General features: G+C 41.1%; 3 protein-coding genes across 3 annotated transcripts in view; 2 read left to right on the top strand and 1 right to left on the bottom strand.

Moving 5' to 3' along the window:
* The first annotated feature begins 2,366 nt into the window (after positions 1 to 2,366).
* LOC123501109 (formin-like protein 3) lies at positions 2,367 to 9,080 on the top strand. Its single transcript, XM_045249694.1, has 11 exons — positions 2,367 to 2,568; positions 2,764 to 2,860; positions 2,980 to 3,051; positions 3,556 to 3,612; positions 4,455 to 4,506; positions 5,194 to 5,379; positions 5,766 to 5,854; positions 6,154 to 6,301; positions 7,373 to 7,446; positions 8,670 to 8,754; positions 8,968 to 9,080. The coding sequence occupies exons 3-11, from the start codon at positions 3,013 to 3,015 to the stop codon at positions 9,018 to 9,020; spliced, it is 783 nt and encodes a 260-aa protein (XP_045105629.1). The 5' UTR covers positions 2,367 to 2,568; positions 2,764 to 2,860; positions 2,980 to 3,012; the 3' UTR covers positions 9,021 to 9,080.
* Positions 9,081 to 9,584: 504 nt separating this feature from the next.
* LOC123501107 lies at positions 9,585 to 12,135 on the top strand. The gene is made up of 2 exons (XM_045249692.1): positions 9,585 to 9,723; positions 10,173 to 12,135. The coding sequence occupies exon 2, from the start codon at positions 10,370 to 10,372 to the stop codon at positions 11,297 to 11,299; it is 930 nt and encodes a 309-aa protein (XP_045105627.1). The 5' UTR covers positions 9,585 to 9,723; positions 10,173 to 10,369; the 3' UTR covers positions 11,300 to 12,135.
* A 6,013-nt stretch (positions 12,136 to 18,148) lies between these two features.
* LOC123501105 (alkyldihydroxyacetonephosphate synthase, peroxisomal-like) overlaps positions 18,149 to 25,000 on the bottom strand; it is an 11,027-nt gene continuing 4,175 nt past the window's right edge. Inside the window, 13 exon segments of the mRNA XM_045249690.1 lie at positions 18,149 to 19,713; positions 20,242 to 20,375; positions 20,779 to 20,893; positions 21,497 to 21,549; positions 21,552 to 21,626; positions 21,733 to 21,858; positions 22,586 to 22,765; positions 23,154 to 23,213; positions 23,216 to 23,331; positions 23,559 to 23,626; positions 23,628 to 23,696; positions 24,149 to 24,300; positions 24,586 to 24,735. Of these exon segments, the coding sequence (XP_045105625.1) occupies positions 19,534 to 19,713; positions 20,242 to 20,375; positions 20,779 to 20,893; positions 21,497 to 21,549; positions 21,552 to 21,626; positions 21,733 to 21,858; positions 22,586 to 22,765; positions 23,154 to 23,213; positions 23,216 to 23,331; positions 23,559 to 23,626; positions 23,628 to 23,696; positions 24,149 to 24,300; positions 24,586 to 24,735 (1,478 nt within the window). The 3' untranslated portion in view covers positions 18,149 to 19,533.

Below are 25,000 nucleotides of genomic sequence, written 5' to 3'. Positions count from 1 at the left end.
TTTTGGCAAAACTGCTCCGAGGAAACATTTCAATTCATATCAAAGCGAAGAAAGTAAAACAAGAAAACAAATTGATTGGAGCAATGGGGCAGGGGTGCAGCACTCTCAAGGTGTGTGCCCACCTGGAGGTGGTGGGCCAGTGTGGCGGCGCCGACCGCCTCACCCTCTGTCTGCCCCGCAGCAGAGGCAAGGGAGGCCGGCGCCTGCTGGGGGACTTCAGGTTCCCCAGCGCGGGGGACGGGGCAGGCCAGCACAGGTCTGCCCGCATGACCTTGGTGGCCGTTGGGAAGGTCACCAAGAAGGACGGGGCCACGCCCGTCAGGGTGGACATCCTGGCGGGAGACACTCTCGTGGCCCGCCGTGAGATCCCGCTGGCCGACCTGCTGGCGGGTCTCAAAACAAACAGGATCGGGCGCCGCTCTGCGCTCTTCTTCAGCCTCAAGGCTGGGGATGCAGCAGGCGGCGCTGGCGGGGCCCAAGACCAAGCCTCTGTCGCAGTGTTCTACAGCAGAAAGCTCCTGAACGAGCCAAAGACAACCAAGGAGGACAAGCAGGAACCATCAAACAATGAGCAGCACGCCAGCCTGCTCCCCCAGGCTGGTGAAATCCAGCTCATCCTGCCTCCATACGCTGTGTACACCAACGCTGGAGCAAGCCTGATCACTGAGGTCACGTACTGTGTCCTCACCCCCAAGGTCACCCTGATAGACCTTGGGGATGGCCGGAGGCGGGCCGCTCTCCAGGCCCAGCCCCGGCAGGAAAGGGAACACATCTTTCAGGCTGACGAAACCGTGGCCAGCCTGACACAAGAGGTCGTACACCGTGACCTCGGGGATGGCCAGAGGTGGGCCGCTCCCCAAGGCCAGTCTTCTCAAGAAAGGGAACTTATTCCTCAGACTGGCGAGATCTCCGAGGTCCTACACCGTGACCTCGGGGATGGCGAGGTGGGCCGCTCCCAGGCCCAGCTCCGCCACAGGAGGAGAGCCCGCAGGAGGTCCTCTGATGTCTTGCAGTCTTCCATTCCGTCCCCATCCAAGCAGGGGAAGGATATCCCGCGGGGTGGCAGGGCCCTAGTGAACAGCCTGCTGCGGTGTGCGCAGGCCATGGCCTTCACCTTTGTTATGTACCACGTGACCCTGGAGTGGTTGTGAGTCTACTGCCACGGAGCACCACCACGACACACCACATCGACCACCACTCATGGAGGGTCACCACAAGCTACACCACACCGTCACCGCCACGCAGGCCACCACCCATCACACCTTCAGGTGGTGGCTGGTGACACACTCGTAGTCTCTAGGTTAGGTTAGGGCTAGATAGGTTAGGTTAGGTTAGGTTAGGCTAGGTTAGGTTAGGTTAGGTTAGGTTAGGTTAGGTTAGGTTAGGATAGGATAGGATAGGATAGGATAGGATAGGATAGGTTAGGTTAGGTTAGGTTAGGTTAGGTTAGGTTAGGTCTCTCACTCTCTATTTAACAAGTCTCAGTATAACTAGTACAATATTCTCAAGCGCTTTCCTTTCATGACAAACATTTTCAAGAGTCTTTCTCCTATCAGTAATGTACAAATGTTGTTAATATGTCACTACAATCACACAAACAACCGTCTTGTCACTCTAAAACTTTGTCACGGCAGTGGCGGTGTAGCGCACCAGTGCAGCGAGACACCGCCGAACAACACTTTATTCATAGTTATAACATCCTATACCTACATTTTACTAAAGCATTTCATAAGGTACCATATGAAAGACTCACGAGAAAGGTTAGCGCATTGGATGGAGGGAAAAATGTATTATCACCTACAATATATTCAGTGTAGTAGTAATAGTGGTGTTTTGAGGGGCTACACATTAATGCTAGGGTCACACTAGTAATATTTCTTTTTTTCGTAACAGTTTTTTTTTTTTTTACACAAGGTACCCTAGCTTTTTTTCTTTTTTTTTCTGAAGAGGAGGAGTTTTTGGTGAATGTTGACGCTTTCCTGAACGCAATATTTACATCTGGCGAGGAGAACACGTGTTGGCAGGTCCCAGGTCCCATGAGGCTGCTGTCTTACGCATCTCCCAAGTAAGGTATTAGTGCTTCGTTAAACCATACAACAGAACTAAAAACATCATTCAATATTAAAAAAAAAGAGTAACTGGATGTGTTTGTCTCATTTTGAAGACAGACTAACTTGGAAAAACAGAAACAATAACTAAACGCAATATTTACATCCGGCGAGAACACGTGTTGACAGGTCCAACTAAGGTATTACTGCTTCCTTAGACCACACACTCAATATTACAAAGAAAAGAGTAACTGGATGTGTTTGTCTCATTTTGAAGACAAACTTGGATAAACAGACAATAACTAAAACCACAAACGATTCAAAGGCGAGACTTTACAGTTACGGGATTAACTATTTATGCTTCCCAAGTCACACCAGAGAAGTAGAACATTATGTAATTTATTGTGAAAGTAATTGAAGTGTTTGCCTCATTTTAAAGACAGACTGAGTGATATGAATGGACAGATGGAGAGACTGAAAGGTCCACTGGATTACAATTGGAGGACGCTGCCGAGTTAAGGTAACGATGCTGGTGCTCCCTAAACACACACTAAAATAACAATAAAAATCCAAACACCATGTAGTCTAGAAAGTAATCTATTATTTAAAAGACTGAGTAAAAACATATATCTGGAAATAAATAGACATATGAATAGATAAAGACTGATAAATGGATGAATAGATAAATGAAACAATAAATTATCTTTTTCAACAGTCTTCCGCAACACACAGGAAGGCATGGAGAGGAACAGACTGAGAGCGCACGAGAGGAGGAAGAGGAGGCGACGCGGCAGAGACACACGAGGAGGAAGGTAAAGAAACAACTGATTACTTTCAACTAGTATAACACAAATAATGACGCGGAAATAGTGATGGAAGGCGAATAGTGTGTAGTGAATGTTCCTCTCTCTCTCTCTCTCTCTCTGAACAGGGCAGGAAGACATCTAGAAGCGAAGGAAGCGTTATGCAAGCCGAGGTGCGCAGATACAAGGAAGCTGAGAAGGTGAGGCTGTATCTATTAATGTCTATCTATCTATATCTATGTATGCTTCTTTATCTATCTGCCTATCTTTATATGTGTTGATTTGGCTACCTACATGTCTGTCTGTCTGTCTATCTATCTATCTATCTATCTATCTATCTGCCTGTCTGTCTGTCTGTCTGTCTATCTATCTATCTATCTATCTGTCTGTCTGTCTGTCTGTCTGTCTGTCTGTCTGTCTGTCTGTCTGTCTGTCTGTCTGTCTGTCTGTCTGTCTGTCTGTCTGTCTGTCTGTCTGTCTATCTATCTATCTATCTATCTATCTATCTATCTATCTATCTATCTATCTATCTTTTGTTAATCCCTTTATCTATAGCTATCAGTCTCCTTGCCCAATCTCTCTCTCTCTCTCTCTCTCTCTCTCTCTCTCTCTCTCTCTCTCTCTCTCTCTCTCTCCAATATGAGATGAAATTAAAACAGCAACACTTTTCAGAATATGACTTAACCCTTGCTTCACTTCTTCAGGCTTTGCTGGAGGAAGGCAGGAGTGAAGGAAGGAGTGTTACCAACCAGAGAGTGACCGTAAGCCCTCTCTCTCTCTCTCTCTCTCCAGAATGAGAAGGGAGGTTAGATGTAAATTAAGAAAGGATCTGAAGGGGATTTTAAGTGGTATAAGGGACATATTAGGGTAGTAGAATAGAATAAGATTAATTTAGGTTTTGATAGAGGTCTAAGATTAAGAGGGGGTCTAGTGGAGGTCTTTAAACTAAATAAAGGTGTAATGGTGGGTCTTTAAGTGGTATAAGGGGCTAAACAAGGGTAACACCACAGTTTTTAGGGTTAGTAGAGTTGGATAAGATTAAGAGAGGATCTAGTGGAGGTCTGTAAGATTACGTTGGGGTCTGTAAGTGATTTAAGGGCCATGACAAGCGTGACACTACTATTTTTAGGGTGTTACTACAGTTTTTCGAGTTAGATAAGATTAATTGAGGTTCTGATGGAGGTCTGTAAGATTAAGAGGTCTGGTTGAGGGTCTATAAGTGGTATAAGGGACATGACAAGGGTGACAGTACAGTTCTCAGGGTAAGTAGAGTAGAACAAGATGGGTTTAAGTTAGATAAAGTTAGAATAAAGATTAATAGGAAGGATTTGGTTCTTAGAGTGACAGAGTAGAAGAGACCTGACTTCTTCAGTACTGGAACACATTTTTACCTTGAATTTGGGTGTGATTAGACAATTTTATTGACATTAGGAAGGATCTATGGAGGTCAGAAGGTTAATGGCCAGAGTCTTCACTATTTCAATCCACACATAAGTTTCTAAAGCTGTGTAAAATTGCCAAATAGTAAGCAGAATATGAAAACATGTCCTGTTAATGAAGAGGTTAATTGATTTTACATATATTGATTCATTTTTCATTTCAGATGCAGAGGAAGATTTACATACGTTCCCAATGTCCCGGAAATGTGGCAAGAGGTGTGTCATTGTGTCTGTTCATATATGGACTATATATATATGGCTACTGTCGATTTTTTCAGCCTTTTTCCAGCTTTTAGCAGTCTCAAAGAAAGTTATTGGCATTTTTCAAGGGTATTTTTTGTGATTCTAGTGATAGTTAAATAAGACTGGTTGATTTAAGAGGCTGTACTGAAAGCCATAAGAGTTTTCAAGGATGGTTTCAGAAATAGTTGAACAAGACTTATGATTTAGTCTCCAGGAAATGTTTGCTAGTTATTAAGGATTTTTTTCACACCAGATACTTCAAAACACACTCAAAATCTCAATATATTCCATTTTTCTTTCAGTACACTTCCAAACACACTCAAAACACACTCAAACTTTCAATATATTCCAGTTTTCACTCAGTACACTTCCAAACACATTCCAAACACACTCAAACGCAATATATTCCAGTTTTCACACCAGACACTTCAAAATGCACTCAAAACACACTCAAACACTCACTATATCCTGATACTTCCATCAACCACACTCCAAACACACTCAAAACATTAAAAATACACTCAAACACCTAATATATATCAGTTTTCACACCAGACACTTAAAAAAAAAAAAAACTCAAAATACTCTCAGAAACATTCAATTTATCCCAGTTTTCACACCAGACACTTCCAAACACTCAGACACTCACTACATCCACAGAAAACATCAACATGACTGCAGAAACAGAAGCAAAGGCAAAGGCAAATCTATCAGACATTATTGCTGGAGCTGGAGTCTCTTTGTCACTGGCCCCTCCACCTACACAGCCCCCCAAGACAGTGTCCCCGAAACGCTACTTTCTACCTATGAAGAGAGGGAGTCGCTGGCTACTGGAGGAGCGAGAAGGTGTGTATATGTGTGTGTGTATTTACGTAGTTGTATATTGCAGGGTTCGAGTGGGGCTCATAGTGACCTGTCTCCATACCTAGTTTTATCCACTTCTTCCTTAAATTTGTGCACACTTTCTGTTTTCAAGTTGTTCCAGATGTTCACTGTCCTATGTGGATAACTAAACTGTGTGTGTGTGTGTGTGTGTGTGTGTGTGTGTGTGTGTGTGTGTGTGTGTGTGTGTGAGAGAGAGAGAGAGAGAGAGAGAAATTAAACTACTACTACTACTACTGTTACTGTGTGTATATGTGTCAAACCATTACTACTACTGCTACTACTACTATTGTGACTGTGTGTGTGTGTGTATGTATGTGTGTGTGTACTGAACTGTATCGCTCTTCCAGGCACACTGACACTGGTACAATCCAACAATTCCAGCCTAGACAGCAGCTCCAGCCCACACACACCCACACCTGCTGATTCCTCGGACAAGGTAGCGATACGACACTAAACAAAGGCAAACAATGAAATCATAATTAGCCAAAACAAACCAACATGTCAACCTTTCACAAAATAGGAAAAATGAAAACATGATCGATAAGAAAAATAAACAGAAACACTAACATTTTAACCTTCCACCAAATAGTAAAATAAAATAAAAACAAGATTAATAACAAAAAAAACAGACCAAAACACTGTCAACCTTTCACACAACAGAAAAAATAAAATAAAGACATGATAAATAACCCAAATAAACCAAAACACTAATATTTTAACCTTTCACCACTTCAGTTTAAGCAGAGGAGCAGTGACATACCAGCAGAGAGACCGAGAGACCACAGCCTGCTTAAACCTGCTAGGGAGAAGACCAAACCACCACCACCACCACCACCACCACCACCACCACCACCACCACCACCACCAGGAAGCAGTTTATCAAGTAGGAAGTGATGCATCTTGGGTTGATCCAGGAATGTATTATTATTAATTAAACGTTTCAATAAATCTTTATCGAAACAGTAAAAAAACATATTCCTAGGCCAATGTGAGGTTTATTTAATACTTTCACTACTAAACTATGAATATAATTACCTCAAACACAACTTTCTTTCAATCGTTTACATTTTACAGAGCTGCGTTTGGGAAATACTACTGTCACTACTTTGTCGAAAGAGTAAAAAAAACGTATTCCTGGGCCAACATGAGACTTATCCACTACCTTCACTCAACCATGTATATAACTGCCCTGTACACAACTTTCTTTCAATCCTTTACATTTTACAGTGCTGCGTTTGGGGTTTACTACATTCACTACTCTGTTGAAATAGATGAAAAAATGTATTCCTGGATCAACTTGAGATTTATCCACTACCTTCACTCAGCTGCACATATAACTACCTCATAAATAACTTTCTTTCAATCGTCTACATTTTACAGGGCTGTGTTTGGACTTACAATTTTCACTACCTTGTTGAAAGAGTAAAAATGTATTCCTGGGCCAGCGTGAGACTTTTCCACTATCTTCACTCAGCTGTGCATATAACTACCTCAAACACAACTTTTTTTTTTTAATTGTTTTCATTTTACAGAACTGTGTTTGAGATTTACTATTTTCACTACCTTGTTGAAATAAAAAAAAAAAAAAAAAAAAAAAAAAAAAAGTATTCCTGGGCCAACGTAAGATTTATTTGCTACTTAAACTACCTAACTGTGCATATAACTATCTCAAACACAACTTTCTTTCAATCGTTTTCATTTTACAGGGGTGTGTTTGAGATTTACTATTTTCACTAATTTATCGAAATAGATAAAAAAAAACGTATTCCTGGGCCAACATGAGGTTTATCCAATACTTTCACAACTAAATTGTGCATAAAACTATCTATACACAACTTTCTTTTAATTGTTTACAGTTTACAAGGCTGCATTTGGGAATTTTGACTGTCACTGCTGAAACTGTGAATATAACTACCCAATACACAGCATTCCTTCAATAGCCTACATTTTACAGGCCTGCGTTTGGGATTGGCACCATCAGAGGCAAGTGGGAAGGCAGAGGGGAAGGTGACCAAGCCTGCAGTGAAGGTAAGAATGAATTGGAAGTGTACAGTGTGATGAAAGTTGTTGTAAAGATATGCTTCAATTCAGAAAGATGACTCAAGGATGGGATAGGAGAGTCACTGCATGTTCAGCCACAGTGACGGTGAAAAGGATGTTAAATGAAGTAAAGAAGGAAAAGTCACATTAGTTTATTTCTTATTTATTTGCTTATTTGTTGTGAAGTTATTATTTTAAGCTTGACCCCTTCTGTACCATGATGTGTTTCTGTATTTATTCTATTTGCTATTTGGTGATTTTATACAGCTTCAGAAACTTATGTGGGGGATTAAAATAGTGAAGACTCTAGCTATTGATATTCCACCCTCCATAGACCCTTCTTAATGTAAATAAAATGGTCTAATCATACACAAATCTCAAGGTAAAAATGTGCCCCAGTACTGAAGGAGTTAAATGATAAAGAAGTAAAATAGAAGAAAAAGTAATGTCCGTTTCATTTCTTATTTGTTGTAAAGTTGATACGATTTCAAACTTCAAAGCCTTCAGTGTGGTTTCATTAGTCAGCCTTTCCATAGCAACCTCGCCTCGGAAAAGCTGGTAGATTCTTGTGTGTTTGTAAAGTTATGATTTCAAGCTTTAACCCCTTCAGTACTGGGACACATTTTTACCTTAAGATTTGTGTATAATTAGACCTTTTTATTGATATTATGAAGGGTTTATTGAAGTCAGAAGATTAATGGTGAGAGTCTTCACTATTTCAACCCCTTCAGTACTGGGACACATTTTTTCCTTAAGATTTGTGTACAATTAGACCATTTTATTGACATTACGAAGAGTTTATTGAAGTCAGAAGATTAATGGCCACAGTCTTCACTATTTTAACCCCTTCAATACTGGGATACATTTGTACTTCAAGATTTGTATACGATTAGACCTTTTTTATTGACATTACGAAGGGTCTATGGAGGTCAGAAGATTAATGGCCACAGTCTTCACCATTTTAACCCCTTCAGTACTGGATCATATTTTTATCCTTAAGATTTGTGTATGTTTAGACCTTTTTATTGACATTACGAAGGGTCTATGGAGGTCAGAAGATTAATGGCTAGAATCTTCACTATTTTAATCCCCCACATGAGTTTCTGAAGCTGTATAAAATCACCAAATCGTAACTAGAATGAATAAGCGCATCATGCTACTGAAAGGGTCAAGATCTCTCAGTAAGGTTTCATAAGTCGACCTTTCTATAGCAGCCTCGCCTCTATGAATACCTGATGGCGGCTGTGATTGAGGGGCAGGACAAGGTATTAAGGAGGAAACTACCAAGAGCATCAGGTTAGTGAGTGTCCTGTCGTGTTGTGGGGTAAGATTCAGTGGTGCTTGTGTGATGGTGGTGGTGCTTCAAGAATTCATTTTAGTGAGGGAAATTTTTTGATGTGTTGATTCAGTTGTAAATTTATTAATGTTTGAACAGGTATGAGAAAGTTGGTCATGCAGGTGTGATAGAGAAGGAGTGGTAGTTTTAATTTGCTTGTTTTTTTTTCACAGGTATGAGCGCTGAACTTCTTAGGAAAATCAAGCAGAAATATGATAAAGGGTAAGGAGAGTCAGTGTTCATCTTTTGTAATCTTAGAAATGCATTAATTCACTGAAAATACTCCTTTACACACACACACACACACACTTTCTCTCTTAGCCATTCCTACATCTCTTTTCAGCAGCATTTAGTATAATCAAGTGTTCATCACCAAATTTAAACCATACACATCTAATTTATCTCTCATCATCACTTTACACACACACACACACACACACATTCTCATCCTAGCAACTTTCAGCATATCAGTGTTCTTTGTTGCATTTAATCTATACACACACCTACTTCCTTCTCTCATTATCCCTTTACACACACACAACAACAACACACTTTCTCTTGTAGCCATTCCCCACCATAGCAGTGTTCAATATAACCTGTGCTCTTTATTGCATTTAATCTATACACACACACACACACCCCTACTTCAGCTTCTCTCACCATCCCTTTGCAGAGACAGCACCTTACTTTCTCTCAGCCATTCCTACCATTTTCCATAGCACCATTCAGTATAACCAGTGTTCATTCCTACATTTAATCCGTACACACACTCATCTCACCCATCTTTTTCACTATTAGAGTGTTCCATCTTAATGTGTCTTGCAGGGAGAGGGAGAGGCAGAGGCAGAGGGAGAGAGAAACCAAGACTGCCAATACAGATTCACAAAGGTCTGGATCTACGAGAGTTATAATAGTCCATAAATACACAGGTAAGATATTCACTCGTTGCCTCTCATCTTCTCCTTTTCCAGGTTTTCTTATATATCATCTGTATTCAATCCTTGTGTCTGTCTTTTATTTTACATTGTATCCTTGTGTCTGCTCTTTTGTATGGCACAAGGTTGCCAGTTGTGGAAAGCAGTCGTCGCCCATCCAATGCCACTCTAAATGCAAAATGCAGACGTTAAAGGGAAATGATGATGATGATGTCTGCTCTTTTGTTTGTCATCCTTGTTCTGTATATCCTTGCTGCCCCACAGTTAATTAAAACCATCCACACTTCCTCTAATACCTAATAATACCTAGCTAAAGCCTAATAGTAAACTGAACACCTCATGCACTATATTTTTCTACAAACTTGCCAATTTACTCCTCTAAGTCTACATCTTGACCCTCAGCCTGTAACACAACACTTCTCTCTTACACTCTTCTCTCTCAGGTCCACTTAGAAGACCAGATGTGCTCAAAACTCCCCCCTCCCAGGACTCCAGGTGTGACAAGACCACTGGTGTGACTAGCAAGGTGGTCTGTCCAGGCACCACTATTATAAGTCCCCAGGGTCTCCTCCAGCGCCATGAGAACTTACAGAGGAACGTTGAGAGGCACTGGCACCCTCAGGAACCCCAGCAGGAACCTATGGAGTCTAGTCAAGGCCAGGAAGGAATGGATTGGGTGTTTGATGATGATTCTAAGATGTCGGAAAGCCAGAGGACTCCATTACCTGCCTGCCTGCCATCTGTCTCTCAGTGCCCCAAGTCTGTTGTCATTAATCCTTTGAAGTACTTGGAATACTTTGCAGACTCACCTTGGGACACTGACAAAGGTTCTTGCTCCAGGGACACACACCAAAGGGGCGCACATCCCAGAGACACACACCTGCAGGCCACACATCCCTTAGAAACACACATGCAGGCAACACATTCCAGAGACACAAATCTGCAGGCAACACATCCCTTAGAAACACACCTGCGGGCCACACATCCCTTAGAAACACACCTGCAGGCAACACATTCCAGAGACACAAATCTGCAGGCAACACATCCCTTAGAAACACATCTGCAGGTGACACATTCCAGAGAGACACATCTTTCAGAAACACACCTTCAGGCAACACATCCCAGTGCCACACACCAGCAAGACACAGACCCCATGGCCCCACAGACCCACACCTCACACACTTCACAGACACAGGCAGCGACAGCCACACACAGACCCACCTATATCCAGGGTGTGAGTTACGGTCCGCTTGTCACTGCCGGCACTGCAAGGACTGAAATGTATGGCAGGGACGAGAGGCACCCTGCTCCCTACCAGCACACATGGCAGGGGGCAGGAGGAGGCAGGGGGCAGCAGGTATATGACACAGGCTGGCAGGGTGAATCTTACGTCCCACATTATTATCAGCATCTCAGCCAAGCCTTACCATCAGACACTAAACTTAATCCCTGGCACCAGAACCCAGTCACTCACCCAAGACCTTTACTGGATCTGTCTGACCCTATTTTCCCGAGATATGTGTTCCAACCACCACCACCACGCTGCCACCACCACCACCACCACCAGTAGACATCTTCCTACAACATTCCTGGGAGACACTACAAGGATCAGTGCCAAGGTGCAACACAAGCCAGAGTGCACCACTTCCTGAGAGACACCTTTACTATGGGCCAGGCTGTGAGAGGGCCAGGGATCAGCTTGGAGTGGGTATGGGTGTGTGTGCTGGTGGTGGTGCTAGTGGTGGTGGTGGGTATGTGGGTATGATGTGCAGTCAACATAAGCAGTGATGTTAAGAGGATGTACGGGTGAAGTGAAGGGATGTGAACTATAGTGTGTCTATTCTAAAGTGGCTCTTGAGTCTTGGTTTGAATGGTGTGTCTGGGAATGCGTGGTTGTCAGATCTTGAGGCAAACCGTGAGCTGTCCTTGTAATAAGTGCGTTGATCAAGAGAAAAGTATTATTCACATCAAATCAATTACAATGGTTTGAAATCCAGGAGCCATTTTACAGACAGACTATAGTTAATGTTGACTTGTGAATGTGAAGGTTAGGTTTACCCTTCAAGACAGTATTGGGGATGTAAAAAAATGGAAACAGCTGAGATAAAAACTATGATGTTAAGAGGATTTACAGTGAAGTGAAGTGACATAAACTAGTTAGTGTTTAGTAGTGGAGGTTATGTTTACACTCCCACTAACACAGTATTGGGGATGTAAAGGATGGAAGTAGCTGTCTAATATAAAGTACTACAATGTTAAGAGGATTTACAGGTGAAGGGAAGTGATGTTGACTAGTTAGTGTTGAGTAGTGAAGGTTATGTTTACACTCCCACTAACACAGTACTGGGGATGTAAAAAGTGGAAATAGCTGTCTGATATAAACTACTACGATGTTAAGAGGATTTACGGGTGAAGTGAAGTGATGTTGAGTAGTGGTAGTTATGTTTACACTCCCACAAAGGCAGTACTGGGGATATAAAAGATGGAAATAGCTGAAATAAACTATTACGATGTTTAGTGAATTTACATGTGAAGTGAAGGAATGTGACCTAGTTAAAGGTTATGTTTACACTCCTCTGACACAGTATTGGGGATATAAAGGATGGAAATAGCTGATATAAATTACTACCACTATTACTGCTATTGCTGAACCAAGAAGGCCAGGTAACATTACAGGTAACTTGATTTACACCAGAGCATTCCAAGAGGCATCGAGTATTTCAAAATTCGCGTAAAACAAACTTGAAATTCTCATAAGAAATAACAGATAATAAGGGGGATGTGGTCCAAATCATATATAAGCAAACCGATCGCGCAAATTTAATTAATTATAATATTTTTTCAGTAGCGTATCAATAAAAACGTGCAAATTAAACACGCATAAATCAAGAGTTACCTGTAATTACTTTTACTAGAACACATTACCACATGACCACTCTCTCAGCCTCTGTACAGCAATTGTGTCACAGCTCAGCACCTGAAACTAACCCCACTTGTTTGTAGCTCCTTGGTGGGAGAGGCAGCATTATAGTGGTGTAAACTCTTATAGAATCAAGATACAGTCCACTTTGTCAGCCTCTGTACAGCATTTGTGTCACAGCTTAGCAGCCAAAACTAACCCCCACTTGTTTGTAGTTCCTTGGTGGAAGAGTCAGCATTATAGTGGCATAAACTCTTATAGAATCAAGATACAGTGTTCTATTATTTACTGAAGGAAGATGTAGTGTTAGTCTAAGTATTCACAATATGAGTAGCTCTGCAGGAGAACGATCCAAGTGCCATCTTCATCGAAAACGTGTATTCCTGCACAAATGAAAGCTTAAGGCATCCGTTTCCACTAGATACGCAACATTTAATTGAAGTTTAGAGAGATTAATCTAAGCAACAACTAGTGGAAGTGGACGCCTTGAGCTCCTGTTTTCGCTGAGAATGGCGCTTGGATCGTTCAGAGCTACTCGTACATCAAACACTTATGAATGTGTTGTGATTTGATGCCTTTGTTAACACCTTTTGTTTTGTCAAGTGTCTTGGGGATGTAGAAGATGTGTTTTGGCTCAGATGTAGTAAAGTAAGAAGATAAACACTATTCTGCCTTCCTTCTGTTAATAGTTTCCCCAGGATCATGTCAAGATTAATGAATCCTCCAGCTCTCCTCATTTCTGGACTCCCCTTCACAGCTCTCTGACTCAGCTGATACGTGTAAATGAAAATATAACCCAAAACCTAACCTAACCTAACCTAACCCTCACTTTCACATCGCTTAGGTTAGGTTAAAATTACCGTTAGGTTAGTTTGGGTTATATTTTCATTCACATGTCATGTCAACTGGGTAGAGGTGTGAAGGGGGAGCTGAGAAATGAGAGCTGGAGAGTTTGTTAATCTTGACATGATCCGTTTTCTCTAGCAAATAATGTGTTGGGGGGATAGAAAACATGTGTAGCACCTCAGTTCACGGCTTCAAGTAGGCAATAGACAAGAAAATATGCCATAAAAGGAAGGAACCAGACTTTTTAATCAATATTCTAAGTTCATGGCTTCAAGTAGACAATAGAGGAGAAAAGATGCCATGTAAAGGAAAGAACCAGACACTTTATGATCAACAGCCTCAGTTCATGGCTTCAAATAGAGAGAGAAGACAAAAGACACATCATAAAGGAAGGAATTAGACCCTTTTTAATCAACAGCCTCAGTTCATAGCTTCAAATAGGTAATAGAGGACAAAAGATGCCACATACAGGAAAGCAACCAGACACTTTTAATCACCAGCTCAGTTCATGGCTTCAAGGAGACAATAGAGGGAATGAAAGATGCCACATAAAAGAAGGAATCAGACTTTTTTATCAGCCTTAGTTCATGGCTTCAAATAGACAATAAAGGAGAAAGAGATAAGACGCCACATAAAGAAAGGAATCAAACACTTTTAATCAACAAACAGCCTCAGTTCATGGCTTCAAGAAGGCAATGCTGTCACAATAGAAAGGAGAAAAGGAAGGAACCAGATACTTGATAATCAACAGCTCAGTTCATGGCTTCAAGTAAACAATAGAGGAGAAAAGATGCCACATAAAAGGAATCAGACACTTTTAAATCAACACAAATGCCAAATAAAATCAAGAAACAGATACTGCAATTGAGGGAAAAACTTCAAGTAAAATAAGATGAAGCAGATACTCTTTTAATCAAGTCCTGGACCTTCACTGTTCACTGCGTCACACAAAGGCCTGTATTCTGAAACGCTTTGCTCTCTCACCATCACCACTTCCCAAATGCTGTAGCTGAAGATACTCGTATTTTTTTTAAGATACTCAAGTTTTTAAGGGTATTTCTATAGTTCTGGTGGTGGATTGGCAAGATTTCTAGTTTATTCAAAGGAGAAACTGTCCTGAAAACTTGGCTAGTCTCTGTGGCCTTGGAAAATTATCATAGTGAGAGAGCAAGACTTATGAATACAGGCTTGAGTGTTGCCATGGTGACGCAACACATCTCGTAGCTTAACAACACTACCGGTGATGACGTGACAGAGCAACATTTTAACCAACAGATCACCAAAATGTGAGAAAACTTGCTGACTTGTACCTTGATTGTGCTTATACACTTATTTTACTTCCTTCTCTGGAAATTTAAACTAATATATACTTGTGTTACTTAAAAAGACTTGTTAAACTTGTCATCTTCAACAAACTCTTGCATTTTTACTTCCAATACTTGAATGGAAATGTGTACAATCTTTTACCTACACTGACCCACACTCACAACACCCGACTCACTTTTTTTTATTTATTTATTTTTTATTTATACCATGTGGGCTTTTCACGGGAATTTATGGGCTAAAGGGGATACTTTTTAGGGTACCTCCTATCTCAAAGCCCACCTGCTAGGAAACCGTTGCCCTGAGTGAGGAAGCCCAACCTGCACTCAGACCGTGGACAGGATTCGAACCCGTGCGCTTGGAGACCCCTTGGATGTGATACTTTTACACTTATCTTTAACAAACTTCTGTGTGTATTAGTCTAAGCTCCAATATTTGCCAGAATCGTACACAAACTTTTAAGCCACAAATACTTATAAACTCAGATTCATTTCAAACAATTACAATCAAGAAAAGTTTTATAATATTACTGTCACTTGTTTTCTTCCTTTCAAACCACAAATTCAAGCAAACTTAGACATTTCAAATCATTACTCGGAAAACTTTGTAATATTAATCATTCATTTTCTTCCTTTGTAACCACGAATATTTGCAAACTTAGATCCACTTCAAACTATTACACTCGAGACTTTCCATATCATTGTAGCTTTCATTTTCTTCCTTCCACTTTCAATATATAACAAGAAGCTTTTACATATTTTCACACTATTAATGCATACAAACATAGATCCATTTCAACCTGTTACACTCCACAAACTTTTCATATTACTGAAGCTCCCATTTTCTTTCTTCCACTTCCAATACCTAATAGGAAACTTTTACATATTCTTATATTGTTAATACGCACAGACTTAGATCTATTTAAACCCACTAGACTCAAGAAACTTTTCATATTACCGTGGCTCCCGTTTTCTTTCCACTCCCAATACTTAATAGAAAACTTGTACATTCAACCACACAGCTGACTGGAAACTTAGAGAGATTGTTTTTATATCACTAGTCAAGACAGATGCTTATGTTATTGTAGCTTCTTCTCCTTCTCTTTCTTAACTTCAAATATTTAACAGGAAAATTATACATACATTTTAAACTAATAATGCAAACACAACACACCTGACTGCAGAGAGATCATTTTCATGTCACTGGTCAAGACAAATGTTGATGTTATTGTAGCTTCTTCTTCTTCTTCTTCTTCTTCTTCTCTTTTAACTTCAAATATTTCACAGGAAAATTATATATAAGTTTTAAACCACTAATGCAAACACCACACACCTGACTGCAGAGAGATCCTTCATTACCTCAACCAAACTTAGAATGTCACTCACAAATCTACACACACTTTTTATATCAATGTCACACTGCTTTGGCATGACTTAAATTTTGTGTGCTTGCTTAAATTGTGCGTTCCTTCATTATGTCAACCCAAACTAAAAAATCTGTACACATTTTCTATATTAAAGTCACAATCCTTATGACTTCAATCTTGTATGCTTCAATTTTGTGTTCACTCATTTCGTCAACCTAAACTCATAATAAGCCGCTCAAAAATCTGTACGCACTTTTGAATTTAGGTCAAATCCCTGCTGTGTGACTTTAATCTTGTCTGCTCACTAAAATTCTGATAAAAACTTGACATACTGTACTTTTCAAATTGGTTCAGCCTAAGAGACTTTTCAGTAACTTTGTGTACACTTTACCACTTAAAATAAACTCAACATACTGTACTTTTCAAACTGGTTCACCCTTGCAAGACTTTTTAATCATTTTGTGCACACTTTACCACCTCAATACTCCCATAGCACAACAAGATGACACTCCAAACATCAACACAGACACAGACGCACCTCCATAAGAAACTAACAGCGCACAAACTGAATCACAACCAGAAGAACAGCGAATTTCATCACCACGAGAAAGACTTGCATTATTTAGCGATTAATTTATGAATAACTAAATGCATTAATTAACTTAGGATAACAATGATACTATACCACACACACACACACACACATCTCGTCCTACCAAAAACAGCATAAATAAAGTGTTTCCTTGTGCATTAATAATAATAAGACGAATGATAATATAACACAAACACACACACACACACACACACACGCGGCACAACAGAGAGCAGAGACGAGGAACTGAGACAAATTAACCGAGACGAGATGAAACTTGAGACAGGAACGCTTGGATCACAGACACAAATGTACGAACAAACATTAACCAAAGATGAACCAGAAAAGGAAAGTGAGGAAGAAAAAGAAAGGAAGAGAGAAAGAAAGAAAGAAGAAAGGAAACAAAGGAACCAGAGAAAGGAATTTGAGATTGAGAGAAGAAAAAAGAAAAAAAGGAAGAAAAAAGAAAAAGAAAAACAATGGAAGGAACTAAAGATTGAGAGAGAGAGGAAGAAAAGGAAAAGGAAGAAAATAGAAAAAAAAAAAAAAAAAAACAAGGAATCAGAAAAATTAACTAAAGAATGATTTGAGTTTACAATTAACTTGATATGTGTGTTTATAAGTTACATGTTTTCCTTAGTAGTAGTAGTAGTAGTAGTAGTAGTAGTAGTAGTAGTAGTAGTAGTAGTAGTAGTAGTGGTGGTGGTGGTGGTGGTGGTGGTGGTGGTGGTGGGGGGTGGGAGGGAGGAATAGTAGTACCACCAGTTATAGAGAAAGAAAATCAATAAAAATGAGAAAACAAAACGAAAAACAGTAAAACAAACACACACACACACACACACACACACACACACACCTTACAATATCAACAGAGAGGCAAGACAGCAACACATACTAAACTAACTGAAAAAAAAAAAAAAAAAAACACACACACACTTAGCCCACTCCACCCAGCCCTCCAAACACTGCCACACACATTCCCTAAACACAATCTTTGGTTAACTATATAAATAAAAAAGAAAAAAGAAAAACACTTATTACTCTCAAACCTCCCCAAAAAACTCCTGGAACCTTTACTAAACTCAACAATGGCCCTTTGATCCCTTACACACAGCATTGGATCCCTTCTATATGGTCTCAAATCCCTTAAAATAGTTAACAAACTGCTATATTATCTTACGAAATCCTGGAATCCTCTACATAGCATTGGATCCCTTATATATAGTTTCAAATCCCTTAAAAAAACAAACTGCTCTATTATCTTCCTGGAATCCTCTATGTCGATTCCAGAAAGCCCCCACAAAATACTGGAATTCTTTGTAGAGTTTTAAGCCATATCTGGAACCTATCTGGAATCACACATTAGAATTTCTTTGTGCATTTTTCACAGTAATGGTTAAAAATTCCTCTTATCTGGAATTATAAACGCATGAATCTCTTTACTTTTCATCAGAGAAGTTGCGAAATTCATCAGAACTTAAAATACAGGACTCAAAAATCTATAATACACACTTTTTAAATTAATGTCAAATCTGTCCGAGAAGTTGCAAAATTCGTCGGAACTTAAAAATATGACTAAAAAAAACAGTACACACTTTTTAAATTAATGTCAAATCTGTCCGAGAAGTCACAAAATTCATCGTAACTTAAAATATGACAAAAAAACCAGTACACACTTTTTAATTTAAGTCAAATCCCTGATGTATGACTTAAATCTTGTCTGCTCACTAGAATTCTGACAAAAAACTCGACATACTGTACTCATCAAACTGGTTCACACTTCTAGAGACTTTGTAATCGTTTGAGGTGTTTATACAAGCAACTCTCGGTCTGTGTACATGGTGGGTTGTGCACTGTGGCCATGCACTATACAAGAAGTAAAGAGTAAAGATTTGTGAATGACTGATAACACACACACACACTCACACACACAAGGAGAAATGGAAGGTAGAAATAGAAAGATTAAATAGTGTGTGTGTGTGTGTGTGTGTGTGTGTGTGTGTGTGTGTGTGTGTGTGTGTGTGTGTGTGTGTAGTTTATAGTAAAGCTAAGCCTATATACTGATGCTTGAAACACACACACACATATACAAAGAAGTGAGAGAAAAAAGAAATATGTGCGTACTTATCATTGTACTGAAAACACACACACACACACACACACACACACAAGAGCCCTTAGCAAGACCCCATCTGATAAAAGGTACTAATAAACAAGTGTTGGTGCAGGAAGCCATGGGGTCTACAAGTGGCAGTCCCTGTACTACACAACACACTGGCCTGGCACTCCAACACTCCCACACACCAGTCAAGGCGTGTGTGGCAGTCTGGCAGTGCGGCGAGTCAAGGGCCTATATTCTGAAACACTTTGCTCTCTCACCATCACTGCTTTCCAAAGGCTCCAGTTGACGATACTCCTGTTTTTAAGGGTATTTCTTTCTGGTGGTGGATTGGTAAGATTTCTGGTTTATTAAAAGGAGAAACTGTCTTGAAATCCCCGCTAGTTGTCTCTGTGGCTTTGGAAAATTGTCGTAGTGAGAGGGCAAGGCATTTCTGAACACAGACGTCGGAATGAGACGCGATGAAATACAATGAGAATACTAAGACGATACAAGAGAAATAGTGAAATGACGAGAGAATTTGACGATGAAAGACGAGAAATTTTAAACTGAAGATGAAATACTGACACACCAACACACACACACACACACACACACACACACACACACACACCTTAAGCCACGCACCAACCATTACCCTAGAAAAGATTTCCATTGGCGAAGATGTTGTTAGGGTCAAAATATTCCTTGACAGCCTTCAGTGCTCCCAGACCTGGTGCTGAGACAGTCTGACCCATCCACTGCCTCCTCACCTTCCCCACGCCGTGATGGTGCGAGATGCTGCCCCCACACGCCAAAATCTCATTCCTCGCGTTGCCCTGCCCACCGGAGGAGAATAAATTGAGAGGTTGGAGAAAAATAGTGTTCCTGATTTGAAAGGGAAGGAAAAAGATGATTAATTTTAAAAGGGAAGAGGAAAAAGTAACATTCTTGACTTGAAATAGAAGAAAGGATAAAGATTGAGAGGTTGGACAGTGGGAGGTAGTATATACATTGACTGAGAAAAATAGTGTTCCTGATTTTAAAGAGGAGAAAAAGAGGCAAGATTAATTTGAAAAGGGAAGGTAAAAAATAAAGAATGTTCTTGATTTAACCCCTTCAATACTGGAACATATCTTTACCTACAATTAGGGATTAAAATAGTGACGACTATGGCCATTGATAAGACCTCCATAGACCCTTCCTAACATCAACAAAATCATCTAATCACCCAAAACTCAAGGTAAAAATGCATCCCAGTACTGAAGGGGTTAAATAAACATGGACAGCCAAACCTCACCTCAATGGCAAGCTTAAACAGACTAAAGACAAGACAAGCCAAGCACAATCAAGCACTGCAGCCTCACCTCGATCTCCTCGTAGACATGCACGGGGTCGGACAAGCCACGGTAGTTGAAGGCAAAGTAGAAGTAGACACAAGCACCAGCGTCGTATGTCTGTGTGACTCGGCAGGTGATGAAGGTGTGACGGATGCCTCGCTCTGGGGGTGGTGAGGTGAGGTGAGGTTAGCTTAGGTTCTCTCTCACTCTCTCTCTCTTCCTTCTTTTAATAACAGTAGTGGTTAGGTTAAGTTAGATAGTGGTAATGTTTCCTCTCTTATTTTTCCCCTCTCTCTCTCATTTCTCTTCTATTGCATGTCTCCTCTCTCCCTCTCCCTCCCCTCCTTTCTCTCTCCTACTAAATTAATTCCTCCACACATTTCTCTCACTCTTTCTCATTTCCTTTTAGTTCTCTCTCCCTCTCCCACTCTCCTTTTTCCCCCTCTACTACATTCATTTCTCTCTCTTGTATTTCCCTTCTAGTCCTCAACTTCCCTCTCCCTCTCCCTTTCTCTCCCTCCTTCTCCCTCTCCCCATATCTCTCCTTCTTCCCCTCTCCCTCACCCTTGCACTCTGAGGTGATGCGATGCTTGACGTTGTGACAGAGGGTGTAGACGCGATCCCAGGGCACCGACGTCTCAAAGGACTCAGCCACTATGCCGTAGTCGAAGCCAAGGTCCTGCAGGAATCACCAACACATCCTTAATATTCAATTCTAATCTTAAACAGACATGACTACCAATAAATACAGTTTCCTTTAATTAAAACCTGTTAAACTATGGATACTATTGTTAAACTATTACTTAAACCCCAAATACACTCTTAGAAACCTATGTACCTTCCACTAGAACCTGTCAGAACCACCACTCAAACCACAAACACACACTTCAAAACCAGTGTCTCCCACAAGAACCTTTACAACCATCACCACAAATACACCTTACAAAACACACCCCAAACACACCTACCACAGCTTATTCACTCTTTCCACTTCAAGACAAACTTTATAACTACATGAACATTAACTACTAAACTCTTATAAATATTTCCGTAAGTACAAACAAAAAATTAAACTCTCATAAACATTTCCGTAAGTACAAACAAAAAATTAAACTCTCATAAACATTTCCGTAAGTAAAAACTAAAAATTAAACTCTCATAAACATTTCCAAGTAAAAAAACGAAAAATTTAAACTCTCGTAAACATTTCCTTAAGTACAAACAAAGATAAAAAGATAAAAAGAGAGCCCAAGACACCAAAACACATGTATTTGATTCTCACCCTTATGTAGGCAATCACAAAGGTTAACATGTAGCCTCTCTCCCCATTGGCTGCCCTGCTGGTACCCCCCCACTGGTCAGGGCAATGCTGTACAGACGGTTCTCCTGCGCTGTCACCTCCTGCTCCGAGCCTGAAGTGGAGAGGAGTTTTGAGTAAGGTAAGGTAAGGTAAGGCAATGTTAGGCAAAGTGAGGTGAGGCAAGGTTAGGCAAGGTGAGGAAGTGTTAGCAGCAGTACCTTCGAACAGCAGGGTTGCCACACACATCTTATTGACATCGAAGCCTCTGATACGCGTGATGTACACCTTCTTCAGACCGTCCACCAGCAGCCCCATCAGACCCGTGGGCGGCTTGAGGGCGTGACCTGCAGCAACACAAGAGAGGTGAAGATAAGAGTGTAGAGTGACATAACTGGACTTGGCTTAAGGGAGTGGCAATAAACAGACCATGAGAGAAGACAAGAGTGTAGAGTGACATACCTGAACTTTGCTTGAGGGAGTGGCAATGAACTAGCCAAGGTGACTAAAGAACTAGGAAGGGTGACTACGGCAAGAGTGTAGAGTGACAGGACTGGGCTTGGCTTGAGAGAGTGGTAATGAACAAGACTATGAGACTTTTGGCTAACTATCATTCTTCAAGGGAACCAGCAATCAAGTGAGCCTTTTTTTTTTTTTTTTTGTTGCCTTGACCACTTGCCTTACACTCTTGCATAAAAAAAAGTGTAGAGTGACATGACCAGACTATGCAGGTAGAGAGTTGTACATTGACAGAACACAGAAGCACAGCCAAACTAGATTAACACCAGGTCTTTGTCCCTCGTCTGTCCCCGGCATTTTGTTGCACATTCCGGGACACATTTTTTCTCCGCATTGTCATTCATGTGTTTATGATGATGTCTCATTCAACGCACCCGGCGGCAGGGGGTTAGGAAAGGGAGGTACCTGGGGAAGGGTAAGAGAAGAGCGGATGGCGGAGGGGGCTTAAGGTCGGATCAGATATGAGTGAGACAAGAGTGCAAAGTAACAGAACAAACACGCGCACACACACACACACACACACACACACACACACACACACACACACACACACACCAAATCTAAACTGCTGGTTGTCCATGAGTCGAATAGAGGCGGGCTGGCACCTCTGCAGCGCCACCTCCCTCATGCACCTCACACCAGCAGTGAAGTCTGGGAAGGCAATGGAGCCGTACCGCACAATTGGCGGCAGCGGGCGGATCTTCAGGGTGACCTCTGTGACCACTCCAAATGTACCTGTGTGGTAGAAACGGATTGGGAATTTTATCAATGCTTTTTTGGGAATTTTAATGCTTTCCTTTTTTTTTTTTTTTTTAGGAGAAAATTGAGAAAACTAGTAAAAATTTGTGTTTAATGGTTTTTTTTCTTCTGACCTCTATAGACCCTTGCTAATGTCAATAAAATGGTCTAATCGTACACAAATCTCAAGGTAAAAATGCGTCCCAGTACTGAAGGAGTTAAAATAGTGAAGACTGTGACCATTAATCTTCTGACCTCCATAGACCCTATCTAACGTCAATAAAATGGTCTAATCGTGCACAAATCTCAAGGTAAAAATGCATCCCAGTACTGAAGGGGTTAAAATGGCTTGCTGATCCCGACATGATGCCCCAAGCAGCCTCACCTTCAGATCCCATGATGAAGTGCTGTATGTCAGGCCCTGCGGAGAGTCGAGGCCCGCAGCATACCTCTCCACAGTTCCCCGGGGCGTCACCACCCTCACCTGCACCACCAAGTCCTCAATGTTGCCATAAATGTTCTTCTTCATCCCTGACGCTCTTGTGGCCACCCAACCTCCGAGACTGTGTGAGAGAGAGAGAGAGAGAGAGAGAGAGAGAGAGAGAGAGAGAGAGAGAAAGAGAGAGAGAGAAGAGACTAAATTAGATAAAGACAAAAAAAAAAACAAAAAAAAAAAAAAAAAAAAAAAAAAAAAAAAAAAAAAAACACGCAAACACGAAAAAGGAAAAAAAAATAAAAAAATAAATAAAACAAATCAATCAAATAAACACAATCTGAACCACACACGAACCTGGAAAATTCGTACGAGTCAGGTTCGTGTCCGGAGGTGAACCCGCGAGCCCTCAGCTGTCTCTCCAAGGTCCTGTCCGATGATGCCAGCCTCAATGCGCGCTGTCAGGTTCTTCTCGTCCACCCATATGATGCTGTTCTGTTGAGGGAGTGGTGGTGGTGGTGGTGGTGGTGGTGGTGGTGGTGGTATTTAGTGATTTCTTTCAGTTTATTTAGCTATTTATTTATTTATTATTTTTTTTTTTAGGTGGTGGAAGGGAAGGGAAGGGAAGAAGAAAGGAAGGAAGGACTGTAGGAGAGGAGAGGAGAGAAGAGGAGAGAGGAAATGAAAGGAAAGGAAAGGAAGGGAAAGGAAAGAAAAGGAAGGAAGAAAAGGAAGGAAGAAGAAGAAGAAGAAGAAGAAGAAGAAGAAGAAGAAGAAGAAGAAGAAGAAGAAGAAGAAGAAGAAGAAGAAGAAGAAGAAGAAGAAGAAGAAGAAGAAGAAGGAGGAAGAAGAAGGAGGAGGAAGAAGGAAAAGGAAGAAGGAACAGGAGGAGGAGGAGAAAAGCTTAACAGTTATAGAGTTGGCCAAAGCAATAAGGTTGTGTTTACCATCTGTGAAGTGTCGAGAGAGATGATCATCCTGCTCTCCTCCTCGGGACACAGCAGGGCCCCCGAGACACTGGTGCCACCGCCGAAAGGAATGAGGACCACCTGGTGACGCCCAGCCAGCTCCACCAGCTTCTCCACCTGCTTGTGTCCATCTGGCAGTGGTGGTGGAGTAGGAGGAGGAAGAGGAGGAGATGGTGTTAGTGGTGGGTTTTGAAGTAGGAGAAAGAAGTGAATATAAATTTAGATCAGGGTAAAATGATCAATGTTGTGAATAAACATACTGAAACATGAAACACACAGACACACGTCCTCTTCTAAAAACACGCAAAAAATACAGATTTCTCTTGTAAAAACACACACACGAAAATAAAAACAGATTTCTCTTACAAAAACACCTGTAAACACACGTCTCTTCACACACACACACACACACTCACCAGGCCACACCACCAAGTCTGGGATGCGTGGAAACATTCCCTCCCTCAGCGTGAATATCTCAGCCAGCGTGTGTCCATGAGCCCTGAACAGCCGGTCTTCACCCTCCAAACTGTGACTCAGGCCCAGGGCTTTCACCTCCTCCACCACACCTGCGGGAGGAGGCGCCACTCAGCAGGAGGAGGAGGAGGAGGAGGATGTAAGATAAATAATGAGAAAGGAAATAACAGGAAGGAAAGAGGAGGAAGGAGGAGAAACATGAAGGAGGTAGATGGAGAGGAGGAGGTAGCACTTAGCAGGAGCAGGAGGAAGGAGGAAAAGGAAGAGGAGGAAAGAGAAAAGAGGAAGAAGAAAGGAGGAAATAGGATGAGGAGGAAAAAGTAGAAGAAGAAAAGAGAAAGGATATAGAAAATGAGG

Source organism: Portunus trituberculatus, chromosome 8 (genome assembly GCF_017591435.1).
Source record: "Portunus trituberculatus isolate SZX2019 chromosome 8, ASM1759143v1, whole genome shotgun sequence".
NCBI classification, from domain to species: domain Eukaryota; kingdom Metazoa; phylum Arthropoda; class Malacostraca; order Decapoda; family Portunidae; genus Portunus; species Portunus trituberculatus.
This window is presented reverse-complemented; position numbering and strand designations above follow the sequence as displayed.

Coding starts and splice junctions, on each gene's coding strand:
- LOC123501109 (XM_045249694.1), top strand. CDS start 3,013: ATGCAAGCCGAGGTGCGCAGATACAAGGAAGCTGAGAAG. Junction 3,613..4,454: donor TTACCAACCAGAGAGTGACC/GTAAGCCCTCTC, acceptor TTTTCATTTCAG/ATGCAGAGGAAGATTTACAT. Junction 6,302..7,372: donor ACCAGGAAGCAGTTTATCAA/GTAGGAAGTGAT, acceptor TACATTTTACAG/GCCTGCGTTTGGGATTGGCA.
- LOC123501107 (XM_045249692.1), top strand. CDS start 10,370: ATGGAGTCTAGTCAAGGCCAGGAAGGAATGGATTGGGTGTTTGATGAT.